We start from the raw sequence: 14,215 nt of genomic DNA on the forward strand, positions 1-14,215 counted from the left end.
ATTTCTAGATGAGTATGTTTCTATTTATTGTGCGTTTTCAAAAAGAATTGGGGGTGGTTTTTTGTGTTTGCTTTTTTTTTGAAGTAAAGGCATTCACACGTATGTAGCACTGGAAAGCCAGTTAGGTGGCTAAGAATGGGCACTGCAAAAGTCATCAAGCTGAGCAGGGAGCTGCCTAAGCCTGCCAGTAAGCTATTGCAATGGTACTGATAACAGCCTCTCCTAAGACACCCTTTGGATCTAAAGGTTCTCAGCTGAGGTTCTGGCTCAGCTACAAGATTCTACAATCAAATGTCAGTGGGAAGCTTACTGACACAGGGTGAACTCCTGAATAACAAATTCTTTATTAGCTTCCGTTATGGTCTTATAGAAAAAGGAAGCAATACATGGGAAGGCTGAAGCGTTGTGCAGTTTATTTGGAAAATGATTTTGAGGAAATCTAAATTTTAATAAATGTTGAAGTTGAAACGGATTTATCACATTAATAATTATTGACAGATTTGACCAAAGAGCTAAATTTAACCTACCCACAAATTATTACTGAAACAAAAATGTTTGAATATGTTACTACACATGTCTACCATTATGAATGCTATGTTACAGATTTAGATTTCTGTTTTCTAAATTTCAGTCATGCAAAGTTTTTCAGCATCTCTAATAGGATTGGAATGCTGTGTTCACATTAGACATGTTTAATTTACTGTGATGTTTTTAATGCATTGTTTTGACATTCCTTCAAAGTAATTACAATACCTTCAGAATTATAAAATACAAGTAAATCAAATCCACATGAATTTGGAGAAGCAGCACACTCAGAAAGAATCAGAAATCAAGCAGCTGTGGATAAAGTAGCACTACAGTGCGACCATCACTTTCATCCTCAGCAAGCCACCTTAAGGGAAAAAACATAAAAATCTGTCAGAGTTACAGCACATATAAAACTTAACAAACAGACAAATCATGAGAGCCTGCTTCTGCATCTTTGAATTTCTAGAAGAGTTTTTATGTTGTTTTACACAGAAGTAACCAACTTGAAGAAAATAGTGATTTTTTATTTTAAGATCCATATACGATAATTTAAAAGTGTAATTAACTTTATAAATATGTTTATGAAATATTCATTAATTATATTTGTTGGTTACATAGACGACAAGTAGATTGTTTCATTGAGGGGCATAAAATCAGGATAATTTAGAGTAAGGACATCTGTTCTGTGATAGCAGGTTATTGTCCATGTAGCTGGACAACAGGCAAATTTAAATGAGTTAGTAAAGGATGCCCACCTCCTTTCAGTTTTATCAGTGATGAATATGTTTTAGACAGCTTTTGTTTTAGAGGAGTTCTTCCTTTGTGAAAGAATGAATGTATTCCCCGTTTACACAATAGACCATTAGATGAGAAGCTCCATGTCTAAGCTGGAACAGGGATGCGAACTTGCAGTTTCCTATATCCTAGGAGTGCCCCACAGCCTCTGGGTCACTGTGTACTCTGAGGTGGTCCTCCTAATTTCTCCTACTGAAATTCTTCCATTTTGATTTGGAAGATATTAGGGTAATAATATCCTAATATAATATAATATCTAACCTAAGCAGATATTAGGGTAAGGACGTGACTCTAACCCACCAAGGTCCCAGTTAAATGTCCTAGTCAGCAGACTGTAGAATCAATCTGTGTCAGTCATTCCTCCACATCAATGATGTGATTCAAGTTCTTGCTCCAAATGGGTCTCTTACATACCTTTGTGTTTGTAGCATAAGACTTTAAATAAAACGGAAAAAAAAAATCTTTGGAAAAAAAATGTTTGTTGCAAGCTATCTTTTTCAAGAATCTTCCTCTGACTGGTGCGGTCTGAGAACTCTTACAAGCAAAAGAGGTGGAGTGACATCAACTGAAAATCCCATCATGGATTGTGTTGTATAAATCACCTGAGTGATACTGTGGTCTAAGGACTTTTGCTAATGCTCACTATCCTAAATTTAGGTATCTAGAAGACGAGATAGTACCTGAGCGTGTGTTTGGAAGAAGTTTAATGAAGAGAAGTTTAACATTGTTGGAAGAAGTTTATTGAGGTTGGTAACAGCTACAGATTTTCAAGACTTAGACTGTAGTATCCAAGTGACTATCCAAGAACTAAAAAAAATGTTGGGTTTTGGGGTACACGGTTGGGATTTGGCTTCCATGAACTGTCAAGTTTACAGAAACGTTTTGTGGAAGGATAAAATTAAATATTCTTGGCTACCAGTTCTGTTTTCAAACCACCAGGTAACATCCCTCTTTCTAGATATAGGGAACTTGGAAGGTTTCACACTTGTCTGTACTCCAGATACATTAAAAATCTACTTTACGCTTAGAAATACATGAATGTGTTTGCTTCTGTTGTTTATTCTGAATTTTTTTAAGCTGTAAACTGTATACTGTAGTGAACAATCCCTCCAAGTATACCTTTCAATTTCATTTCCAACTTCTGAAAGTGTATTGTTTCAGTTTGATGCAGACTGAAGTGGATCTTCTTTTTGTACATTAGAAGCGCTTTAGCCCAGCACCCCTTCATCCAAATAAATGTCTAAATTTAGATCATTATCCTTTTACATTACATTTTAAAAAGGTTTCTTTTATCCTTACCCTATTTACTGAATATATCTTAGACCCATACTAAGCAGACACTGAAACAGAAGGATTTTAATGTTGCTTTTGCTCAATAAAATAAATCCACTACTTTTTCTCCAGTTTTATATCTATACCATTATATCCTACCATCCTCCCACCATCCCATATTTCTGATTCCCTCCTTTTCCTGTTTTAATACCCATGATATGCTTGTCAGAGCTACGTATGCACCAATATTTGTGTAACAGTTCACCAGACAGTTTTGACCCCTTGAAAATGGCATACTAATATCTTCTCTTGGCAAAAGCACTAAATTTTGTCTCTCCCTTCTATAGTCATCCAGTTTTAATAACTTGTAAAAATTTAGTGTCTTCCTATTTCCTATTAGATTGAAATTGGCCAAAGGCTTGAAAAGTTACTGGAGATGGACTGATAGGAACACAGCAGAGTTAAAAAATTCTTACTGGTTTAGGAAAACAAAAGAGGAACAACTGAGAGACTGAAAAGACTACTACTAATCCTTGTGATAAAGAAAACAGCACCTACAGAGTGGTGATGAACCGATCTACTGACCTGTTACAGCTGAAGCAATACACTGAATTCCTAGATGCATCTGTGATTTCTACTTTTTCCAGAAACCAGCCACTTGCTGTAGAAGGAAAAAAGAGAAAATTTAATATAACCAAAACACAAATAAAGCATAAGAAAGGTTTCTGATTTCATTACCAAACCCTGCATCGTTCAGTACTTCCTAATGTATTCAATATCAATAATAAAACTGAAATGTAGATGATTCGAATTACTACCAACTTCTCTCAGTTTTACAGAGAAGGTCTTTGATATTTTTGACAGAAAATATAAAGGAACGTTTTTATTACAACTTAACTCATTTGTCCGTATTAAACAGAACAGGCAGTAAGACAAATGAAACAGAGTGCATGGCAATATTGAATAAATTCTTGAAAACCCATTTTGCCCTTTTTGGTACTCTGAAGTGCACTCAAAGTACACCCCTGGTGGACTTTGATCTTCAGTGTCCAACAAAAACATAAAAACAGATAGACTTTATCAGTAAACGTAATATCTTTAATGATAATCCAAGCCCTTAAACAGTAGGAAAACAGAAACTCTACACTGCTTTTTAATTAATATATTTATACTTATATAATCCAAGTGGTGAATCTGAATGCTGCTCATACGCGTATTTCTCCATCAGTCATGATTCAGAATAGCATCTCCACTTAGGCCAACACTCTCGTCTGTTTTAGCTTTAACAATGTATTTAATATTCTGCTATAATCTCCCATTTTGCTGTGTGAAAAATACCTTCATACCTGTGCTATAGAATTTTATTTCATAGAATATTAAAATATGAAGTTTTTTTTTAAAAAACAACTTTATTATAGATATACAATGTTTGTGCTGACGTCTTTAGTCGTGTTTGCCAATGCGAGTACTTAATGACAACATCTAAAAACTAATTAAGATCATCCTGCTAGTAGCAGAAAACCTTTTGGTGTTCTTTGCATGTCCTAGAGATAAAATACTATATTCTAACAAATTATTTTGGTTTTCAAATATTTGGACAAAATACTAATTAGGCTAAAACCAATACAAATATTTTTATTTGTAAGTAGGCTAAAAATGTAATATAAAAATATTTGCAAATTGTTCCAATTTAGATAAAACGTAAGGCATAGCGATGTTTCTCACTTTTCATGCACATTTTCAAACAATTAGCTGGTATAACTAGGCCATAAAGGTGTCTACATTTTTCATCTTCAATTCGCAAGAGTCATTTATTGATATTGTGAAGTACTTTTGGAACTTCTTTAATGAAATCTTGTGAATGGTTTAATATATCATAGACTCTACTTGGAATAGATGACCTTTCATGAAACCTCTGTAATTCAGAGTCAAGAATATCAGCAATAAAAATTTACAGTCTCTCAAATTTATACAGCACTTTACAAACGAATATAAAGGCATGTTTGCTCTCCTGAAAAGTTTAAAATCTAGTGCCTTATCCTTTGTTGATAAAAGTCCAGCAGACCTCACTGAAATCTCCAGGTATGGAGAAATCTAGAGGCAGCTAGGAAAGATTAGCAAACAGATGAAACATTTCAAAGAGGTGTTACATTTGAGGATGCTTGTGAGGATAACAGCTGATGTGACAAAAGACACTTGGAGATATTTTCAGAGAAAAATTTGGAGGAAGGTAGTCATGGATGTAAGATGAATCAACACACACCAGCTGTGCTAGGAAGGTACTGTTAGCAGCTGTGTGATGTTGATCAGGACACAGAGAGGAAAGATAATCATGTTGTTGATAGTTTGAGACCCAGGAAATAAAATTTCAATCTATATTTCCCCTGCAGACTTCTGTGCAACTCTCCGAGTGCTAAAAGTCGGCTGGTGTGGAGTTGCCTTCCCAGATCAGTTCCAAGTTGAATCGTGTGCATGTGCAGCAGCTAACACGAACAAGATAAAAGTCAGCAGGAGGATTTTATTTATTATAGGTATTCAATAGGTTTGATGTTTGTTCTTTTCGAGTTTTCAATACCATAACATGTACGACATGACTGGGTAGTTAGAAAAAAAATCTGTTCTACTTTTGCCTGAATAGGAAGTGCTATTTGTAAAATTTTGCTTGGTTCATCCTAGATATGATAAACGCTTGCCACCTTGTAGTGGCTCATGCACTTGGATAAATCAGGTTTTATTAAACCTAAACCTATTTCTTTCAGATAGGTTAAGCAAAATTCACCTGACTAGAATATCTCAATACAGTCAGACCTTTTTGACTCAAGCTGTACATTGCCTGCAAATTCTGTTTATGTATTTGTGTATCTCTAGCGTTCTTCAGCACCACTAAATGTAAGCTCAAAATATTGTATGTCCTAGTCTCCCATCTTATTTTTTGTAAAATTCAGGTCTTACACAGAAACAGTTTCCATCATAATGCATGGGTATGTACTGTAGCCACATCCTAACTTATCATCAGGGCAAGACCTGGTGCCCACTAGTGTTCTCACAGTTTAGCTCTCACAAGAAGAAAAGCCATATGTGTGTCAGAGGGAGCTACAACACGTTTTGACCAGAGTCACAAACTTGCCCAAACATTTCTTAGATAATGTTCAAAGCCTGGAAAGTTTAGCCTGCAGTTTGAAAATTCAATCCTATGTTATTTAAGACATCTAAAAAAAATGTTTGAAGGATAAAACCTTCTGAGGTTTACGCTAACTAGATCTCTTCTCTGTTAGAAAGAAATAATTCAAGGTAGAGTCAAGGGAAATGTGATAGAGACAAGAGGGGGTGTAAGCAAGAGCAGTCAAACTGACCTCATTTGTATACAGGTCTGTATTAGCTAGCTCTAGCAGTAGCATGACTTCAAAAACCTTTCCAAATGACAGGCAGATCTTTCAGCAGAAGATTTTTACAAGGCTATTGAATGCATGCAGTATACTCACCAAATCCTTTCCCATCGTGACCAATTTCAATTGAATGTAGGCTGCCTAATTTTTTTGTCTTAATCTTGAATGTATCAACCTTTAATATTAAAATACAGTTATTAAATATAATATACCAATGTCTGGAATCTTATACATTTGTTTAGGTCAATCCTGAGACTAATTCAAATGCAATAATACCAATTCAGAATAGGGGGCTGACACCTGATGTGGTTTGTTTTCCTTACTGAAGATCTGTGGTACAGATTCTCTCCTACTACGTCTCAGTTTAAACTTGAAAGATTCACTTTTCGACTTATAATAGGACAATCTCTACCTCTTTCCTGACTTTCATCTACCAGAAAAATATTTTTCCTCTCTTAGGAATTCTCAACTAAACTTCTAAAATGTTTTCAGTATAATGATACATAAATACACATTCAAGAACATAAAAAATAAAGACTTTTACGTATACCATTATCTCTCTCAAATATTATCTCTTTAAATTTAAAATGCTACCTTGTTTCATATTACAGATTTTTTTAAAATGAGATCCCTTTTTCATAAGGTCTTTGACATCACTGGCTACCCATTGACTTAGCTGGAATGCTAACATGATTTCTATGTATCTACTCTTCTGTCTGAAGAAACTCGGACCAACTGCAAGCAAAAAGATGTTTAGTACCACTGGAGATAATGAGGCAGATCTCATAAGGAAGATATTTTAACTGGAGTTCTAATTATTCAGTCATTACTTTTCAAGAAATACACAGGAGAAAGAAATGGAAAATATATTTATTTCATGCCACATAAGCGTAGCCGTCATTATACTCCATTGCACAGGTGGTGAGCAAATGGAGCAGTTCCTTTGCCACAGTAATATGTTTATTAAAATAGGAGAACTTTCTGCGACGGTACTAGGACATCATGCTGAGAATTAGCATTCTTATGCAAATATCTATATCTGAAATAAGGGCCTCTGAATAGCCGAAAGCACGATGGATATCAGAATCAGGTTGATGTCCAGGGTTCCGTTTTATCTGGTGATAGGCTTATACATTCAGTGAGGCTCACAGCATTGGTTTCCATGGCAAAGTGAAATGATGGGATATGAGAGACTGATGTATTCTCAAGCACAATACCCAAAGTTCGCGCAACAGCAAGGGATATTGTATGTATATGCGCATGCACAGGCAATGCATGTGCCTTTCAGATCAAAGAAATGCAAAACTGGGCAGATGGGTGGATGCAATATGAAGAGGTATTTGGGACTAAGAGAGAGAAGAACAACAGTCAGCCAGATATGATAGAAGTAAAATGTCCCTTGGTTACTCTGGTGAAAACACAGAGAGAGCTGAGACTATACCTCATCTAGTGATGTGGAAAACAGGATAAATGCCTTAAGTTCCGTAAAGATCTTGCATAGATTTAAAGTTTGCTTTCCCACTCCAGAAATGGACACATCCTATAAAATCTATGTACTCACCTTTCCTCTTTCAAAGGGGTCTTGATGCTCCAGTGACTGAGAGAGTTGAAATACCTCCGATTTGTCCTCATTCCCAAATAAGATAATATGCACATTGGCATCAGTCCCTGCTCCCCTTTGGTCACCTGTGTATACTTTAATAGTATACTCTGTCAGATTTCTTGTTTGACTTCCTTCTTTATGTAAGTTGTTATCTATGTCATTCTTTTGTTTGTCTCCTCTCATAATAAAAGATACTGGGATTTCTCTCTCTATTTCTGGCTTATTTGCATTCACAGAAAATGCTCTGAAAAACAAAACCACAGGTTTTTGTGATAAGTAAATCATATGTTAAATCAAACAAAATCCTCCTGTTAAAGGTGGACTTATTTTAAAAATATCCATTGATTGAAACGCTCTGTGACAGTCATTTTAATTCAATGCCCACTCAGTGTTTTCAACTATTATGCTATAAAATGACTAAAAAATTACTAGCTTTACATAATATACTTACTCATTCACTTCAAATACATAGATAGGATGCTCCTTTACAGCTTCTTTCAAATGCAATTTTTTAATGTCCACTTTGCAGTCTACGAAGAAGGAAATAAAGTGTAGTGAAAATATTGTACTGCACGTCAAAGAATTAGGTAGAGTCTGTTGTTGCTATAACAGTGTCATTCCTACTATATTAAAACATAATTTATTAATTCATTTATGAATACCATCAATTGACTTGAAAATCCTGGAATCATCATAACATTCCTTATTTTGTTCCTATTTGAAACCTCAATTTAGAAATTTAGGAGCAAGCATTTCCTTTGTCTTAGTGAAGCAAAGGAGCGTTGCCCTCACCATCCTTGGACAGGCATGCAGGAAAGGTTGAGCATGACTCAGGCAGATGCATTTGAGGAGGAAGAGCAGAAATACATATCTGGTGCTTCCTCCTCAGTGATGAGTTGACAAGATGTTTCGAGCTCCATTCCACATGCAGCACAAAGAGGATCTCGTGAGATGGCAGGTATGAAGGAAATTCGGCAACTTACTGAATATCTCTGCTGTTTGAGAAAGATTGCTCTCTGACTTACACTTCTGCTGGGGGCTTCAGCTACATGCTGTCTGTAACAGTGGTGTGAATCTCTTGCCACTAGTTAGTCATTCATTTTCCCCGCTCTTCTATTATTTGCCTCTTCAGCCCTGTTCAGCAAACTGCATCCCAATGTCTTCTACTACTGTCCAAGTCCCTTTAATTATACCAATAGGAGTCTAAGTTAATAGGCTCAGGCTCCTGGGGATGAATCCAAGACATCGTGTTGCTCTCATGACCTGCCTGGACAGTGCGTGGAGAGAGTCAGAAGCTTCAGGAAGGGATCTTGAACCACCTGATCTTAAAAACCTGCTGAGGTACTGAGAGAAGCATAAATGCATTAGAGCAACACTCTGACTGGGCTGATCAGTCCCACAGGGTACATATCATAGAATCACAGAATCACAGAATCATAGAATGTTTAGAGTTGAAAGGGATTTTAAAGACCATCTAGTTCCAACCCCCCCGCCATAGGCAGGGACACCTCCCACTAGACCAGGTTGCTCAAAGCCCCATCCAGCCTGGCCTTGAACACTTCCAGGGATGGGGCATCCACAACTTCTCTGGGCAACCTGTTCCAGTGCCTCACCGCCCCCACAGTAAAGAATTTCTTCCTAATATCTAATCTCAATCTACCTCTTTTAGTGCAAAATCGTTACCCCTCATCCTATCACTATACTTCCTGATAAAGAATCACAGAATCACAGAATGGTAGGGTTGGAAGGGACCTCTGGAGATCATCTGGTCCAACCCCCCTGCCAGAGCAGGGTCACCTAGAGCAGGTTGCACAGGAACGCGTCCAGGCGGGTTTTGAATGTCTCCAGAGTTGGAGACTCCACCACCTCTCTGGGCAGCCTGTGCCAGTGCTGTGCCACCCTCAAAGGAAAGAAGTTCCTCCTCATGTTTAGGTGGAACCTCCTATGTTCAAGTTTGTGCCCGTTACCTCTTGTCCTGTCACTGGGCACCACTGAAAAGAGCCTGGCCCCACCCTCCTGACACCCACCCTTTAAGTATTTATAAGTGTTGATAAGGTCCCCCCTCAGTCTTCTTTTTTCCAGACTGAAGAGACCCAAATCCCTCAGCCTTTCTTCATAAGAGAGGTGTTCCAGTCCCCTAATCATCTTGGTATCTCTCTGCTGCACCCTCTCCAGCAGTTCCCTGTCCCTCTTGAACCAGGGAGCCCAGAACTGGACACAGTACTCTAGGTGCGGCCTCACCAAGGCAGAGTAGAGGGGGAGGATGACCTCCCTCGACCTGCTGGCCACACTCTTCTTGATGCAGCCCAGGATTTCATTGGCCTTCTTGGACACAAGGGCACATTGCTGGCTCATGGTCATCCTGTTGTCCACCAGGACTCCCAGGTCTCTTTCCACAGAGCTGCTCTCCAGCAGGTCAGCCCCCAACCTGTACTGGTGCATGGGGTTATTCCTCCCCAGGTGCAGCACCCTACACTTGCCCTTGTTGAATTTCATAAGGTTCCTCTCTGCCCAACTCTCCAGCCTGTCCAGGTCTCTCTGTATGGCGGCACAGCCTTCCGGTGTGTCAGTCACCCCCCCAGCTTTGTGTCATCAGCGAACTTGCTGAGGGTTCACTCTATCCCTTTATCCAGGTCATTGATGAATATATTGAAGAGGACTGGACCCAGTACAGACCCCTGGGGAACACCACTCGTCACTGACCTCCAACTAGACTCTGTGCCCCTAATCACTACCCTCTGAGCTCTGTCTTTCAACCAGTTATCTATCTGTCTGCTTTACTGTCCATTCATCTAACCCACACTTCCTAAGCTTCCCTATGAGGATGCTGTGGGAGATGGTGTTGAACGCCTTGCTTAAGTCAAGGTAGACAACATCCACCGCCCTCCCCTCATCTATCCATTCAGTCATGCCACCATAGAAGGCTATCAGATTAGTCAGACATGATTTCCCCTTGGTGAATCCATGTTGAGTACTTCTGATAGCTTTCTTTTCCTTGAGATGATGTCCAGAACAAGCTGTTCCATCATCTTTCCAGGGATGGAGGTGAGGCTGACCGGCCTGTAGTTCCCCGGCTCCTCCTTCTTGCCCTTTTTGAAGACTGGAGTGACATTGGCTTCCCTCCAGTCCTCAGGCACCTCGCCTGTTCTCCAGGACCTTTCAAAGATGATGGAGAGTGGCCCAGCAATGACTTCTCTAGTCTTCCTTTTGCCTCCAATATACTTGAAAAAGCCATTCCTGTTGAGCTTGGCATCCCTTGCCACGTTTAATTCCAAGGAGGCTTTGGCTTTCCTCATTTGATCCCTGCACGCTCTGGTGGCATTCTTGTAATCCTCCCAAGGGGTCAGTCCATTCTTCCACTTACTGTAAACTTCCTTCTTCCTCTTGAGCTTTTTCATAAGCTCACTGCTCAACCATGCAGGTTTCCTGCATCCCTTGCCCCATTTCCTGCTCTTAGGGATGCACCGATCCTGAGCTTGGAGAAAGTAGTCTTTGAATACCAGCCAGCTCTCTTGAGCCCCTTTGCCTTCCAGAGCCCTTGCCCACGGGATGTCTCCCAGCAGTGTCTTGAAGAGATCAAAGTTATCCCTCCTGAAGTCCCAGGATGTAATTTTACTCCTTGTTGTTTTGTGCGTAGTACCCATGATCCTGAACTCTATCTTTTCATGATCATTACAGCCTAGGGTGCCCCCAACCTTAATGTCCTCCACCAGTCCCTCTGTGTTTGTCAGTACTAGGTCCAGTAGCACTCCTCTCCTTGTTGGCTGCTGCACCATCTCCACCTTTTGTGTAGATCCCCTTTAGGTACTGGAAGGCTGCTATAAGGTCTCCCCTGAGCCTTCTCTTCTCCAGGCTGAACAGCCCCAACTCTCTCGGCCTGTCTTCATAGGAGAGGTGCTCCAGCCCTCTTCATGGCCCTCCTCTGGACCTGGTCCTTCTTATGCTGGGGACCCCAGATCTGGATGCAGTACTCCAGGTGGGGTCTCATGAGGGTGGAGTAGATGGGAAGAATCACCTCCCTCGACCTGCTGGCCATGTTTCTTCTGATGCAGCCCAGGATACGGCTGGCCTTCTGGGCTGCAAGAGTGCATTGCAGGCTCATGTTCAGCTTCTGATCAACCAAAACTCCCATCTGACTTTATGCACTAAAGAGCTTTTGTGTTTGTGGATTTTTGCTTCAAAGTCTTGGTCCAAACTAGTCTCAGCCTGAGTAAGTCTAGATACAATATGGACACCCTTACTCATCTAAAGTGCTTTATCATCTAAGTAACTTTGGAAGAAATGTATGGTACATCATCCTCTCTTCATTACACACACAGAGCCAATGGGGCCCAAAGTCCCTTCTTTGTGAATTGTGTTTTCAAACCTGACCAGAAACATCACGCCTATCATGCTGTCTGTGGTGCCCTTTGGCAACATGCAATTGCCATATTCAATGACTGTCAGTCAGACAGGTGGCCGTAGTTAACTTTCACAGTTGAAGATGTGGGAAACAAAAGTAGTGAGCTATACACCTTGCTCCTCAACAGCCGGGCTCTCCCTCCCCTTCCCCTCTATTGTAGGTGCAGCTCCACACCGTCCCCCTCGGAAGCCTGCAGCAGCCAAGGCAGACAGTGCTGTCGTGCAGGATGTGTTGACCAGCCAACCAGTATGTACACGCTTACTGCCCAAATGTCTTTGACGTCTGTACGCGTTTTACAGATTTGGTTGAAACTGGCCAGTGAGTCTAAAAGATTAGTATGAGGAGCCAACAGATGGGCAAACAAAAGAGACAGATAAAGTGCATAGAACCCTGGTTTTCCTAGAAAACTGTCTGAAAATGGTCAACTGTAATATGTAGTAAGTAGCTATTTGCAATTATATAGCAAATTTCATTAAAGGACTTCAGAAAGTTTTACAATTAATTCTTTGAATATTCCTTAGTAGCATGATAGCCACCCTACAGATGAGGCAAAGAGATGTTAACGTTATGATGATTGTAATGAAATTCAGTGATAAAACTGCTGATTGCCTGATAGGGGTAAAATCCTCCCCCGAATGTCACAGGAAGAAAACAGGTGGGGAAAACAGTGAAAATAACTGAATCAGAAAAGGAAAATTAAACAATACCAGTTTCTTACATGAGTTATAATTATTCTCCTAGATCACTTACTAATAGATTACATATTAATCACAGAATATAATTATTCCTCTTCATTTTCTGATTTTCTTTCTTGTGTGGAAAGGAATAGTTTACTTTCTTGATAGAATAATGATACAGCCTTCAGATCCAAGGATTTTAATGTGTCAAAATGTAGGATTTTGCTTTATAAAAATATTACCTTTTAGCAAAAATAGCTAAAGGAAATTATTCAGGATTTAACTCTGGCAGTGACTTCATTGCCTTTAACAGGAGGCTAGCTGTGTGATTCACATCACTGACTTTAGAAAGCAGCAAAAGTACTTTACCTGTTTTACTGCTGATCAAAAGAACAACTTTGTCCAGTTCTCCCAATTCAACGGCATCCACAGTAACTACAAATGACTAAAATAAAATTATTCAGTGTTAAAATCTTAAACTGTGTTACTTAAGTGTCTATGAAACTTTGTAAATAGTATATAGGAAGTACAAGAATGGATGAAAGGATAAATTTTAAAGTACTTTAAGAAAGAGTACCTCATTGTCCTCTCCCTGCTGGACATTCTGCAACGACCAGAGAAGGGATCTGTCCCCTGTGTCACCATGAGTACCATATATACACGCAGCCATATGCAATAAATTTCTCTCGCTCAAAATATTTCTAGAAAATACTGTTAGATGATATGTAACCACTGCAATAGCAAGCAGAAAGAGATCTTGTTAAGACTGTGCCAAAACCTTGCACAGCTATTTGACAGCATAGCAATGTGCAGTCAGATGTCATTAAAAATTCAAACACTTGAAAATGATAGTAAAATTCAAATTTAAAAAAAAAAATTCCTTAATTTTGTCTTGTAACTATAAATACTGGTGACACTGCCAACTTTACAGTAAATTAGAGAGAAGCATGCCTATACTTTAGGCTGTTTGTAACAGTACCACATTGTGGAAAAATTACCGCAGGCAGTTGCCTTTTTCTTTTTAATGGCAAATGCCTAATAGGTAAAATCCTAATAAGTCTCGACTCATCAATCGGTTTTGGGATCTTTACAAAGACTAACTTTAGCTGGGGAGACAAGTCCTTCAGACTTCATCTAAGAGGTGGAGAGAGAAGCTCCTCGTGTGTCATTCAGAGCACCTAAGTTGCTGCTTTGAACTTCACTACGATGGAGGACATCCACTGACTACAGAGCAAGCTCAGGAAGACAAGTCTGTCTCAGCTGAAGTTGTCACCCATGAATTTGTGCTGTTTGTGATTTATGTAATGGTTATAGTTATTTAATTGAAGACAAGATGACAACATCTGAACACTTTTAAAAGTAAATGCATATACGGAGCATCTGTGTACATTCATTTACATTTTACTTATAGAACCGAATGATGTGACAGTCCTGAATAATTACGTCTTTTAATCATCTGCCTATCATCTCCTTTTTATTCGTGTAGATGCTGTGGCAGAAGAGGATGAAGCCTGACTTTGCAGAAAGCTTCTGTAGAACGTGGCTCAGAGCT

General features: G+C 39.2%; 1 protein-coding gene across 1 annotated transcript in view; it reads right to left on the reverse strand.

Annotated features, from left to right (window-relative positions):
• Positions 1–774: 774 nt before the first annotated feature.
• LOC128905784 (lipoxygenase homology domain-containing protein 1-like) overlaps positions 775–14,215 on the reverse strand; it is a 141,885-nt gene continuing 128,444 nt past the window's right edge. Inside the window, exons 38-44 of the mRNA XM_054192289.1 lie at positions 13,241–13,395; positions 13,033–13,108; positions 8,036–8,114; positions 7,543–7,828; positions 6,078–6,156; positions 3,181–3,256; positions 775–892 (exon numbers count right to left, since the gene is read on the reverse strand). Coding sequence (XP_054048264.1) covers positions 823–892; positions 3,181–3,256; positions 6,078–6,156; positions 7,543–7,828; positions 8,036–8,114; positions 13,033–13,108; positions 13,241–13,395 — 821 coding nt within the window. The 3' untranslated portion in view covers positions 775–822. The remainder of the gene's footprint in view (positions 893–3,180; positions 3,257–6,077; positions 6,157–7,542; positions 7,829–8,035; positions 8,115–13,032; positions 13,109–13,240; positions 13,396–14,215) is intronic.

The sequence above is a fragment of the Rissa tridactyla genome, chromosome 2 (genome assembly GCF_028500815.1).
Source record: "Rissa tridactyla isolate bRisTri1 chromosome 2, bRisTri1.patW.cur.20221130, whole genome shotgun sequence".
Classification (NCBI taxonomy): Eukaryota; Metazoa; Chordata; class Aves; order Charadriiformes; family Laridae; genus Rissa; species Rissa tridactyla.